Below are 13,383 nucleotides of genomic sequence, written 5' to 3' on the forward strand. Positions count from 1 at the left end.
ATTGCTTGAAATTCTGTAAGCACACCAATTTTTCAGAGTCATGCTGTGTTTCTTATGCTGGCCGTTTATCACCACAGGAGACTCAGGGCAAGTGATTTGGAGTGTGTTTAAGTTCAGATGAGCACTCCTCCATGTTTCACAATCATTCTTCCTTGCAAAAGTCCTTTCTTAGACACAGATTAATGGAACAAACTCTTTGCGTTCAAGCAAAACCTGCATGACTGAGTGTTCCCTCTTCCATGGACATCCCTCCAGCTCGGTCAAGGCTGGATGGAAGGTGCTTGGAAAACCCACAGAGTGGTCTCATCACAGGGTTTCAATGTGTTCTGGAAATGCCTACTTATCTCTGCCTTCAGCAATATTTAAGGAGCCTGAGTGCAGCTAGATAACAGGGCCAGAGGGAGCCTGGCCCACTTAGCCCCTTGGATGTTGTGTGTTGTAACAGCCACGCTGCACTGCAGAGCTAAGAGCAGGGCTCCTGCCTGACGACAAATGTGAGTTCCCTGGGGACCCGCTCCGGGTGACAAAGGGCATCTGCAGGCCTCCTGCATGCTTGCTAAACAGTTAGGCTCCTTCAGCCTTGTTTGCTGCTGGCCCTGCTCTAACCCTGCTGAGGAGTGGACACCAGTCAGTGCCTTGAGGAGTGGGCTGTGGACCTGGTCCGGAGACTTCAGCTGCTTGGATGTTCGCTGGAAGGACTGCTGATGCCATGTGAACTGCTCCCTGCCCACAGTCTCTTGTGAACCCCAAGTGATGTTGTAAAACCCCATAGCTCAGGCACAGATGCTCCAGAGCATTTGTGAATCCTGGCCTGGCCCCAGCATGTCTAAAAGCAGGGGAGATGCTGTGACCCTCACCTTTGGCCACAGGGCTTGAATAAAGGATGCCAGAGCAGGGGGGCAATGGTGGAGAGTGCTATCAAACCCCGCGAGTCATGCAAAGCAAGCCCACGTGTCCCCTCACTGGGTGGCTGCAGGAGTTACCTTGGCTCGCTCCAGACTTTTTCGCTGTTCATGGAATGAGGATGGGCTTTTCAGTGCTGCAACAGGAAAGAGAGAGGAGCAGTCAGCACAGGAGTGGAAGCAAGCAGCTACCAGGATATTCAGCAACAGCATTTTAATGAGGGCTATATAAATAGCAACACAAACTAGCCGTTCCCTTTATTGCACTGACTAAAAATAACTCAGGAAAGCTCTGGGAAATCCCTTGCTCTCAGCCAGTCCATGGATGGAGAGCACGGGGAGCACAGGAGGCAAATGGGCAGGGAGGGGGTGTGGGCTTTGAAACACAGTGCTCTGTGGGACACATCAGAAAGCAGATATGGCTTTTCCTTGGAGTGCTTCCTGCAGGTCATGGAAGGCACCAGAGCCCCAGAAGACGATGTGGGAAGAGCTACAACCTGAGAGGGGACCACATCTGCAAGGAAAACCTGCAGGTGATGGAGACTTGAGGACAGCAGGAAAACTACCTGGCCTCTACTGTGCTCCAGGAAGGGAATTTCAGTGCAAGGTCCCTTGTCCCTCCTCCATCGCTGACCTCCCCTCCATCTCTCACTGGATGTTGGTCCTGTTCTCTGCCCACAAGCACCAGTGTGACTTGGGGCCTCCCTAAGCAGGCTGCTGCCCGGTCAGCTACCAGGCTGCAGACCATGCCCTCAGCATCTTCTGACACCAAGGAGGACTAACCCACATGGGGTCCCAAACAACAGCCAGTGAGCCCTGGCTGTAGGAGCAGTGGACACCAGCCCCATGGAGGAGTCTGTATTGGAGTCATGGAGAACCTTGAATGTTTCCTTCTTTACTCTGGTTCACTAGAAATAGTAGAATTATGGTGAAGGGGTTAATATTTCTGAGATCCTGCAAAAATTCTATTCTGGCTGTATAAGAGGCAAAATTAACTGTTCCCATTGGGACAGGGAAGGGGAAGGTGTCCTGACCCACAAAACCAACCTGCTACAACTCTGTTTGGCAATAGGAATTCCCTTTTGATCTTCTGAATGAGATCCAGTAAGGAGAGAAACTGTTTCCACATAGGACATTTTATCCTCCATCAGTCTAGAGGAGGATGAAGAGAAGACTTGGGGCAGATGGGAAATGTTCGGGGGCCCTCTGTGTTGGCTTTTGGTAGGCAACCCACAGCGTAACCACTATGAACCCCGGTAAATCACAGTAAATCACTGTGTGAGCCCATTTCTGCTCCTAACATGGGAAAGCAGACATACAGACAAGCATTACTGTGCCATGCTCCAGTGAGCAGCCATGAGGACTTGTGAGGTTTAATCAGAAGCAAACTAAAATGATGCACACAAGAGCATGAAGTTAGCAAGAGAGATGACTTTTCAGCCCCGCTCACTGTGAAGTACTGACATAGGGAGTGTGCTATGGGCATCGACCAAACTCCGTGCTCTTCAAGAGGAACATGTTGCAGAATTTAGTAATTTACCAACATTTTTGGAGGAATTATGTGGATGCTGCAGCTTGTATTAGTCTGCAAAACAAACAGAGACATCGCTAGCACTTGTTATTCAGACAACTTGTCATGGGTGACACATCAGCTTGAAATGGCTGAGGGTCTGGAGGTAACAGGGCAGAGCTGCTGTGCTTGGTGTTGATAATCTTGGGACCGTGACCTCTAAGGTTTGTTAAAGGATGAGGTGGTGGCTGTGTACAGCAGGAGTCTTCAAGCACAGCTATTTCTCAGCCCATCACTCTATTGGGAGCCTTGCTTTGAGGGGAATCCTTGATGCTGCAAGCTGCCTCCCCTCCTCCAGGGTAGGTGACCAGGGTCTGGCTGGGGCCTGGGGCAGGTGTCTGTGCAGGTCTAGAGAGAGGGGTCACCCATGCTGAGCCCCACAGCCTGTGTTTCTGCAAATGTCCCCACATGTTCTTGGTTTAAAATGCTTTAGCTGGGCCTGCACCAGTTTCACCAAGACAGTAAAACCATGTGTTGGTGCATGAACTGGGAACATCCTATTGAGTGAGCCTGAAGAAAGGGGCAGGCTCTGCTCTCACCTGCACATCTCCTGTGCATCAGAAGCTTGCTGTGTGCCAAAGAATCTGATCTCCCCTTGCTCCCAGAGGACCCTCCATACACAGAGTCACAGGGCTGCAGGAACTCAGAGGCTGCTCTTGCCCACCAGTCTGTGCCTGTCTCTATTGGTAGAGCCCTTTTCAGCAGTGTGGATAGTTTTGCCAGCCAGTTGTTCAATTTACAACCTGAAAACATCTGACAATCTGAGTCCAGCTTTGAACCTGAAGCCTTGGCAATGCCACTGCTCCTGAGCATCCTCTAAGCAGTTTCCTGCCTTCTCTAGTGATGAGGCCATCTGAAGGTTTCACATTTCTCAGAGGAACATCTGAAGTATGATGAAAGCTCAGGTATGTGATGGAGTTGATCTTTTCCAATCAAACTAAGTACAGACTAGGCTTTGGTAAGGATATTCCTTTACTGCTATGCTCAGGTAGCACTGATACTTCTCCCTGTGCTGTTCTCTTGGATGCCAAAATCCAGCCAGGTTCCTAGGATGTATTCCAGTGTTTCATGTTTGCTGTGCTATAGCTGCACTGCTGAGCTCTGGAGGCTCTGAAGATAGTCACCAACTCCCTCAGCTCCCCTTCCCACAAGGCTTTCTACAACCCTCAAATCTTTTATCCAATGCTATTCTCTTACTCTGACCTTCTGTCTCTCTGGTGTCTGTATAAAACGCATCACTTATAAAAACAAAGTTTCTCCATCCTGGGATTGTATCAGCAGAAAATGTATGCAATGGGTTGAAAGCAATCCTTGTGCAAAATCCAATGTGCAATGTGGGATCAAGTGCATGCTCCAAGCCTGATACCAAACCTGACTCTAACCGTGGAGACCAGCAATGCCCAACTTTACTCTTTTCCAGAAGGGCAATTCTCAACCACTGTGGGTTGTAGCTCTGTGGGCTCATTTCTTGCCCTCCTGCAATACATGTGAAGTGAGGTCCTGTCCTGGTGCAACACCCAGAGCCAACCTCACCTGCTGGTCTTCAAAGCCAACAGGCATGAGAAGTTATCACAGAATCCCAGCCTGGTTTGGGTTGAAGGGACGTTAAAGCTCCTCCAGCTCCAACCCCTGCCACGGGCAGGGACACCTTCCACTAGAGCAGCTTGCTCCAAGCCCCTGTGTCCAACCTGGCCTTGAAGACTGCCAGGGATGGGGCAGCCACAGCTTCTCTGGGCACCCTGTGCCAGCACCTCAGCACCCTCACAGGGAAGAGCTTCTGCCTCAGAGCTCATCTCAGTCTCCCCTCTGGCAGGTTAAAGCCATTCCCCTTGGCCTGTCCCTACATCCCTTGTCCCAAGCCCCTCTCCAGGTTTCCTGCAGCCCCTTCAGGCACTGGAGCTGCTCTCAGGTCTCCCCTTCAGGAGCCTTCTCTTCTCCAGGCTTCCCTAGCCCAGCTCTCTCAGCCTGGCTCCAGAGCAGAGCTGCTCCAGCCCTCGCAGCAGCTCCATGGCCTCCTCTGGACTCACTCAAGCAGGTCCACATCCTTAAATACTTGTTTTCCATAAGGAATGACTGCACGTGCCCAAGCCATGGGGAGTCTGGCTGGGGCTCCCATGTACTAAATGCTGACGCCTGACGCTCCCTCCGGAGGTCAGATGCAGCAGTTAAATTTTACGTGTTTGTTTTTCTAATGGCAGAAGTGTCTTCTCTTCTATTACTTTCAGGGAGTGAACTGTGCTCAAGCTTCCCAAAATGGCCTTCTTGGACAGAACCCAGACTGCAAAATGTCAGAGTAGAAGCTGGGAGTGCAAAGAAGTCATAAGTAACAGGAAAATACCCTTCAGCTGCCATCAGATAAATCTGGTTTAATATGTGGTCTGCAGTGTGTAAGGTTTTCAATGTTAGGTGTCAGTCCCGTGCACTCAGTGTGCAGAGCAGTGTCAGGTATTCAGACCTCTCAGTTGGCACCACTGCTCCATACTGCTCCAGGGGTGTCCTGCACCTCATCTGAGCATTCCCATTTCTAGAGTGGGTTTCCCAGTTCAGGAGATGTTAGATGTAGTTTTGGCCACTGACTCTATTTCCAGTGCTTGCAATACTATAACAAACGTCACTCCTGGAGCCCTGTGGTTAAAATGCTTGCCTAGCCCTAACCCTAATGCTTGCCTTTTGGTGGCAGGCAGCAGAAAATCTGAATGCTTAAAGGAATAAACAGAAGGTAAATAGGAAGAACACATATTTATCCGTCTGAAAACCATAATGATCATTTTGACAGTCATGATTTTTGTCATCCTGCTCAAGTTTTCTTAATGTTTGCTGGCAACACTGCGCTGAGAATTTGTCCGTTGCTGGCTACCTTGACCCAGTGCTTTAGGAAGGCAGCTGCATGGGAAGGGCTGAGGGCTGCACAGGGTGCAGCAAGCAGTGCTAGAGCTGTGCTCCTAGTGCGTTGTTCTGCTCTTTAGACAAGAGCTGCATCAGAATCTTCAAGGTCAGCCAGAAGAGACAGAAGTGACACAGGCTTTGGAAAGTTGTGGTCTTAGCAGCGAACACTAAGGGCCCTTGGTGAGACAGGGTAAGTCTCTACCTGGGTCCTAGGTATCACATTCATGCACATGGAGCCTGAGCTAGGTCAGGATGGAGTTATCCCATCACACCTGAGCTGCCAACAGCGTTTCTCTGGTAGTGCTACAGGTTTCATGACGCACCTGCAGGTGCAGAAGGGGATCATGTTCATTCACTTACTTTTTGGGATCTAGCAACTAGCTTTCTGATGCTGAATGAGCACATGATAATGCTGGAGCTTGCTCTTCAGGCTTGAATGCCAGCTTGAAAAGGATGAATGTGGTCAGAGAGGGAAAAGCATGGACGTCATTTGTCTGCAGCAAGCAGGCCCAGGTGGGGTTTCACTGGCCTCAAGTATACACTGACAGTTTTGTCCTGTGGGGTCCTGGCTGGGCACAGGCACAGGTCTGGATATGTCTCACTCATAGAAGTGCACTGGGGCCAAGGCAGTTACCCACCGCTTCCTTCTTCCACAGCCTCTTGGAATGGGCTCTCTCTACCTCTTCCTTGTTCTGTGGATCTGGTCCAGCCACAGAGGGTCTTGGCTTTTACAGGAGGACATGAGATTCTCTGCCTTTGCCTACATGAAGAGCTTTGCGAGTCTTCTGCTTGGAGCTGGGTATGCTAGTCTGCTACGGTGACCTCAGGGACAGGGAGCTATGCACCTGAATCTTTGGATGCTGTAAGCTAAGCATCTCTCCTGACCTCAGTTTGAGCAGTGGCATTATAGTCTATGTGGCAAATGCTGGGCACTGTTGTGCAGCGACAGGAACTCTGATATTTCTATGGGGCAGGAAGCAAAGTCCCCTGGTAATAACCTGCTCAGAGCGGAGTGGGTCTGGGCAGGCAGCTGGTGCCACAGCGTGCTCCAGCAGTGCCCGGGGTGAACACAGGAGTGGGTGACAAGGCACAAACAGGTACTCACGTGGCATGATGCCTTGGTCTGCCAGCTGCTCGCGGGTCCTTCTCTGCTGAAGCCGTAGCTGCAAAACTGTAAGAGAGATGGTGTCAGGAAAAGAGGCAGGATTTCAACTCTTCCCTGTGAGGGTGCTGAGGTGCTGGCACAGGGTGCCCAGAGAAGCTGTGGCTGCCCCATCCCTGGCAGTGTTCAAGGCCAGGTTGGACACAGGAGCTTGGAGCAAGCTGCTCTAATGGAAGGGGTCCCTGCCCGTGGCAGGGGTTGGAGCTGGAGGAGCTTTAAGGCCCCTTCCAACCCAAACCACGCTGGGATTCTGTGATTCTATGACAATGTGCCGTGGGTCTCTGTGTGGTACAGAGGTCTGGCACTGAGCTCTGCTGCTGCTGGACCAGCCTTGGCGCAGCAGAGTGCTCAAAGCCAAGGAGGAGCTGCATAGACTGAACCACCCTCATCCTCACTGCTGCAGACAGATGAGCTGCACAGGGCTGCTTCTGGTCCAGGCAATTCCCTAGTGCCTGGGGCAGGCTGATCCCTGCCTGGCGCCGGTGATGGGTGATGGCAGCCTCAGGTGGCCATGGCTTCAGCTCAGATAACTGCTCAGTTCTGAACTCTGAGGCTGGGAGGTTCTCCCTCCCGCCAGCACTGTGGGTTGAGTACAGTTGTCCAACTCCATCACTCTCCTGAGGGCCTGGCAGTGTAATTCCAGCCCTGCAAGGCTCAGCACTGGATGCAGACAGCCTTACTGTTCCGAGGGGGATGTAGATGATGTGGTGAGGAGAGATTAGTACCATCTCTGTATGAATCCACTGCCTCAAGGACCTGCAGTCTCCAGTATAACTTGGGTTTGGAAACAGTGCACTGACAGATGGGAATGAACCACTGCTCATGGTCACTGTGCGGATTAGCAGCATGGCCTCAGGTACAGAGCACTGATGAGGCATCTGATAAAGAAGCAGCTCTCAACATGCACAGCATGCAACGATATCCCACCATACACCTGCAGCCTGCCTGGCGCAAGGCTACCTGCCTCTGCTTGGCCCAGGACAAGTCAGTTCCTCCCATCACTCAGGTAACCCTGCGCTTTGACTTAGGATCATATTCTACACCTTTGCTTTTGCACATTTGTCTTCAGGAAGACAGGCACTTGTATCACAAGGTGAAACACAGAGCTCACTTCTGTATTTTCCTGCTGGAAGCTCAGTACAGCTTGCCGCAAGGACATGCCTTGGTCAGTGGTCACAATAGAAGTGCATGCACATTCCCTACAGCACAGCCCCAGGCTGCATCTCCTGAGCTGACTGTAGAGAGGTGCTATTGGAACTGGAAGAGAGGAAGAACGGCCTTTTTGTCCTCAAGAGCAACCTGCTGAGCTCTGGCACAGCTCATGTCTACAGTGCAGCTTCCCCAGGATGTGGATGGAGCTGAAGAATAATCCCTTCCAGATGAGTTCCCAAAGCACACAGTCCAATTAGATCCATTGCCTGTGACTTTCCGTGTCCTTTGCAAAAGCCATGGCTCACATTCAGATCAAGTGTTTGGTAAAGGCCTCACATGGGACCATGATCTGCCAAATTCCAGCACTTCTTAGGACACCAAGGAGAGATTCTTGCTATGAGGGAAGTGTGCAGCCTTCAGTACCTGGTAAAGTCTGGGTGTGTGCAGTGAGCTGTCAGCCAGGCCTCTTTCAGAGAGAAAGAAGTTATACACTCCCTTGAAGCATAGCTCGGAATGATGGTGATGATGTCCAGTTGTGGTGGCTGTAAGAGTCAGCATCTGTCTTGATGCAAGAAGTGCTGAAAGCATGTGTAGGTTTCAGGGCCATGGCTCTCCCTGTGCTGGGATCCGGGAGCAGCACTCGGGAGCCCAGGTTTTCCAATGCTACTCCCTTCCAGCAACCAGTGCACGATCCAGGAGAGCCTGGCTAACAGCTGCTCCTTTGGCCCCTGCACTGAGCACTGCAGAGAGACCCTCACAGAGGGGACCTGATGTTATTTAATAATCTTTTTGTGCAGAGAGAAAAGGTTTCAGAGTTGTGTTTCATGCTGACAGGCAGTAAGGCTGTGACCCAGCGATGACACAAGCTGTTCTGGCTGTGAGAGCTAAGCTCTTCCATGGGTGAGTGGCTATGGACAGGCCATGCTGACAGAGAACGTTAGGACAGGAGCAGCCCAAGCTTGCTGGTTGAAACAGTTATTTCAACCATTGCGTACTCATCCATATCTGGTCCTCATTATGTGGTGGGCTGCACGCCTTGACTCCCTCATACCATCTCTATGAACTTCCAAACCATCTGAAGAAACATAGCGGTGCACAGTGCCAGACAGTAACACCGAGCATCCCTGCAGGAAGAGGTAAAGCAGCCACTACTCTTGGCAGCCTCTGAGTCCATGCTGCAGCTCGCCTTTTGGTGGATGCCAGCTCAAGACTTGCACATTTCTCTTACAACCAACAATGCTTTGGAACAGGCTGGAGGAGCCCCTGGTACCATCCAAACAACCACCATGTAGTTTCTTGAACAGGACTTGAGACCTGTTGAAGCTGTGTCTGACCCCAGCTGCGCTCCTGTCCCCTTCCTTTGCTACATGTCTGAGCTCTGATTGCTGCTGGGACTCACTCTGAGGATGGTGTCAAAGGCTTTTTTGACTATTATTTTTAAAGGAAACTGCTTTGCTGATGCGTCAGAGGAACATTTATGTTCCGAACAGTGATGGCTGGAGCACTGATGAGACAATGTTGGTCCCACACCCCCAGCATCCTTGTTGCCTGCCTGCACCAGCTTGGATGGGGAGAAGTACCCCCAGGGGAGCAGTCATCCACACTGGTCATCCTGTGGCACCATCAGCTCAGAGACAGCTTCCAGCAACCTGCTTCTTCCTCTGGTACCCCATGGTGAGAAATCCCTCCCTAGGCGATGCGAGGCATGTCACAGCTATTGCAGTGATTTTTCTGTCAGAAATACCCCTCTTTTCTGTGTTAGCACTGTTTTAGTGATCATGCTTTCAGAAACAGCCTGTGCAGTGTGGCTGTTATCAGTGCAGACCTCCTGTCATCAGTCACTCTGGTGGCCCAAGCTCTGAGCACTGCCCATGACTTGAATCCTCTTCCCCAGGAGTTCACTCCAGAGCTTTAGGAAGCTCATCTTGATGATCTTAAAGGTCTTTTCCAACCTACCTGATTCTGTGATTCTAAAAGACAGCTTGGGCCTTGCCTGGCCTGATGATGCTCTGGAAAAGACATATTCAAATCCTCCCTCCACCCCAGGAATGGGCAGACCTGGCCTTCTGCTTCAGTCTGCAGGGAACTTTTAGTCCCGTGCTCAGCACACTGTCAGGATGGGACTGTTCTCCCCTGCACCATCAGATTGTCCCCCATGCTGGGGCATTGCCGCAGCACTCACAGCACCATCCTCTCTTTGGGGGAATCAGCTTTACTGGGAGCTGCTCTCCTTGCAGGGATGACTAGGGCAAAGCCATGGCTGACCTGATCCTGTGCTGGTGACCGTCTGTGTCTGAGAAGGAGGTTCTCAGAGCAGTGCCTTCCAGCCAACACTTGTGTAGCAAGCAGAGCATGTTCCCTGGAACTCTGAGGCTGCAAGAGGCTTTCTCAGCACTCAGCTCAATGGGATGAGCCACCCGGAGGAGCTGCAGCCATAGTGCTGCTGCTTTACTTCCAACCTAGCACCTGTCCCTATCTCAGACAGACCCTCTGGGAGTGACTGAGGCAGAGTCCCCACTGCTTCAGCTCTTCCCAGCTCTCCTAGGTGGTTTCAGGTGAAATCCCACTAACTGCTGGTTTCCTCCCTTCCAGCACTTTTGCTCTGATTTGGAACCACATTCACTCCAGTGCCATTGCTGTGCAAACAAGTCACTGCTGCTCCCAGAAATGATGGTCAGGCTCATCCCTGCCTCTTGTGCTGCTCCCGAGCTGTGTAGTGGAGGGGATGAGCAGAAGCACCACATTGCACCGGATTGACCCAAGCCCATGAACTTGATGGCACTCAGCAGTTTGACAAGCAGCAGCAAGTCACTGTCCTCTCTGCAGCCACCCCAGCAGCTCGTTCCTGCTGGGCTTTGACGGGCAGCTCAGTGCTGCACAGGATGGGGCCAGGGAGGAGCTGTCAGCAAATTGAGAATGGGGTGATGGGGAGGACGGACTCCTGTTTTGAACAGCAGCAGCTTTGTTGCCTGTCAAACAGCAGCTGAGCAAACGTGGAACATGTGTTTGTCCATGGCCATGATGTGGGCCAGAGGAACCTGTTGGCTCTCCCCTGCTCTGGCACTGGCTGCAGGAAATGGCCTGTTTTGCCCCCATCCTCCCTTGAAAGGCAGGGCTGCTGCTGGCTTTGAGGATGTCTTTATAGATGATGACTGAAGCTTTCTTGTCTGAGCATGTCAGGAGGAGAGAAGCTGCCCAGAGGGAGATGCAAGTGGGACCCCTTGACTGTCCCAGGGCCCCAGCAGGACAGGAGCAGGGCTGGCTTGCTGCAGGCATGTTGCTTGTGGTCTTTCACAGGCTGTGGCTGTTTCCTGCAGCTATGTCAGGAGCAGGATCTTGCATTCAAAGCAGGATGTCCACATGGGCAGGGCAGCCTGCAGCAGGAGTGCTCAGTCCTAAGCAATAGGCTGACATCAAGCTCCTGACATGGAGGCTGTACTTGGATGAATGTGGAGTCACTCTGAGGTGGATGACATTGATCTGTCATAGGAAGAGACATAGGCCCACACCTGACTAGCAAATGAGCACATGTCACCACTAAAGAGAAATCACCTCTGTGTTCATCATAACATGCAACCCCAACCTCCCCATGGTCCTGAGAACAGGCTGTCAGCCCTCCTTGGGGTCATGCCTTCAGCATCCCTGTGAGCAGCCCATACATCCTTCTGCTCAGGCACAGTGAGGTACGTGCCAGTTTGTGCTATAACACATGCCTGGCCAAGAGAGAAGCGTATGGCTGTCAGCTGAACCTCCAAGGTATAAGATGAAGCCACCAAGGTACAAGCTGCCAGAAAACCGAAACCAAGCACAAACTGATCTACATCAAGCCCGTGCTTTACAACAACTTCACGAAACCATGAGACAGTGTCACCGGTCATAGAGAGGCCACGGTTTGAACACACACTCTGGTTGTGGGCTGCACAAGTTCATGGTCTGAGAGGAAACACATGCACACTCTTCATCTTTGAACACCAGGAGAATGAAAATAAAGCTTCTGCCAAACTGCCTGCCCTGACACCCCACCAGGCCCTACTTTATTAACCTGCTGATTTTGGTCCGAATCATCCTCTCCACCAAAGGCAGACAGAATAAAATCCTCTCCCACCTCACCCAGCTTCATTCAAGCCCCGTGTGCAAGCATGAGCCCTCTCCCCCATAGAGCCAGGCAAGTCTCCTCTGCAGTTCACACCATGTGTCCACAATTAGGCCTGGGTATTACCCCATGCCAAGCCGTGCAGAGCCATATTTAGGGTGTTAAAATTTCACTTCTCACCAATTATCTGAACTACCACTGATGTTATGCAGATGTTGGCCTTTAAACTCTCATTCCATATCTCTGGACAGAAAAGGTCAGAGTTAAGGTTAAGTCTGCGTTTGCCAGCTTTGTTTGCTCTGCCCGATGACAACGCTTCGCTGCTGGAGTACAATTGGTTTGTATTCAAAGCAGGAGAGCACATAAATTATTGTCTCTGGGAAGAGTTAAATATGTTTCTGGAACAGCCCGTAGATGTCCTAGTTGATTTAGTGCAATCCCATTGACAATTGGAGCACATGGGGCAGCATGGCAGGCTTGAAGGATCGTCATTCCTGCAAAATTTGTCAGGATGACCTCAGATCAGTGCATTTGTCTTTGGAAAAAGAGATAAACCAAATGCATACACAAATCCTTGAGCAAGGGGAGGGGGAACCCGAAGGCCTGCAGCATGGTGATGATTTGATCTATCTCCTCTGCACCGGTTCCTGGTGCCCTGCACTGGGGCAGCTGCTGTGTGTCCACACTGCATGGCTATGCTGGTCCTTCACTGTGGACCACTGGAGAGGGAAGAGCAGGAGAAAACACTGTGGGATTCAAGGCAGCATTGCTGGGCACTGTGTGAAAGAGCCGCTGCCTCCACCAGATGAGCCATTCTTGGACAAGCTCTTTCTTGTTACTGATGCTTCCAGATGGAAGCAAGAGGCAGGAAAGCTGACACACCACTCTCGGAGGGACATCTATGTGCCACCATCTTCTAGTTGCCAAATCCTTGCTCCCCTTTCTGCCTGTGTGCACCACAGAGATTAAAGGGATTCTGGGATGAGGAAACAGCAAGCGAGCCATAGATCTCTAGAAGCCTCTAACACACACATAGGTCTTTCAGCTGCTCAGTGTGTGCAGGCCATGGGGAGACAGGAAAAGTTTAGTTGCTAAGATTTACTTCAGCCCTCATTAATGTTGGCCTGGAATCCCTCAAAAGGGATCCAGGCTTGTCATGAGTCATGGAGCACAGCTAATCCTTCCCAAACCTGGGAGCAAGCGAAGCCTCACACCTGGTGGCACAAGACCCTTTCCAAAGCAGCAGCACATCATGAGGCATCCTTGCGGCTTGGCATCGCAGGGTCTGATCCCTCCTGGCTTGTCCTTTGCATGCTCTGTGCAAGCTACACAGCTCCCTGTGCTGCTGTCCTGTAGCGTGTCACAGCCTCTGAGCCATGCAGGGGGGTGTGGGACGGGGTGATGGGTTGTTTGAGGGGTTCACCTCTCCTCCAAGTGAATGGAGGGCAGTAAATCAGAGCACTGCACCTCCTGCCATACTTGCAGGGCTTTACAGCTACTGAAGTCTGCACATGGAGCAGGGACACCAGAGTAAACTCTGTCCCATAGAGACCTTACATATAAGAGATTCGACCATTTCTCATTAGACATTTGCTTTTCTCCTCTATTCCTCATGTTA

At 51.3% G+C, this 13,383-nt stretch overlaps 1 protein-coding gene across 12 annotated transcripts in view; it reads right to left on the reverse strand.

The window, feature by feature from the left end:
- Window positions 1-13,383, reverse strand: part of MYOCD (myocardin) — a 225,828-nt gene that overhangs the window by 17,859 nt on the left and 194,586 nt on the right. For 6 of the 12 annotated variants that reach the window (XM_061461915.1, XM_061461919.1, XM_061461918.1 and 3 more), the window contains 2 exons: window positions 6,464-6,529; window positions 984-1,039 (listed from right to left, as the gene is read on the reverse strand). In XM_061461915.1, the coding sequence (XP_061317899.1) occupies window positions 984-1,039; window positions 6,464-6,529 (122 nt within the window). Of the gene's footprint in view, window positions 1-983; window positions 1,040-2,442; window positions 2,488-6,463; window positions 6,530-13,383 lie in introns of all 12 variants that reach the window. The other 6 variants (XM_061461920.1, XM_061461924.1, XM_061461925.1 and 3 more) reach the window with 2 other exon arrangements.

This window comes from Pezoporus flaviventris, unplaced genomic scaffold, assembly GCF_033815535.1.
Source record: "Pezoporus flaviventris isolate CSIRO_AGI_PZ_B2104156 unplaced genomic scaffold, CSIRO_AGI_Pfla_v1 ptg000034l, whole genome shotgun sequence".
NCBI classification, from domain to species: Eukaryota; Metazoa; Chordata; class Aves; order Psittaciformes; family Psittacidae; genus Pezoporus; species Pezoporus flaviventris.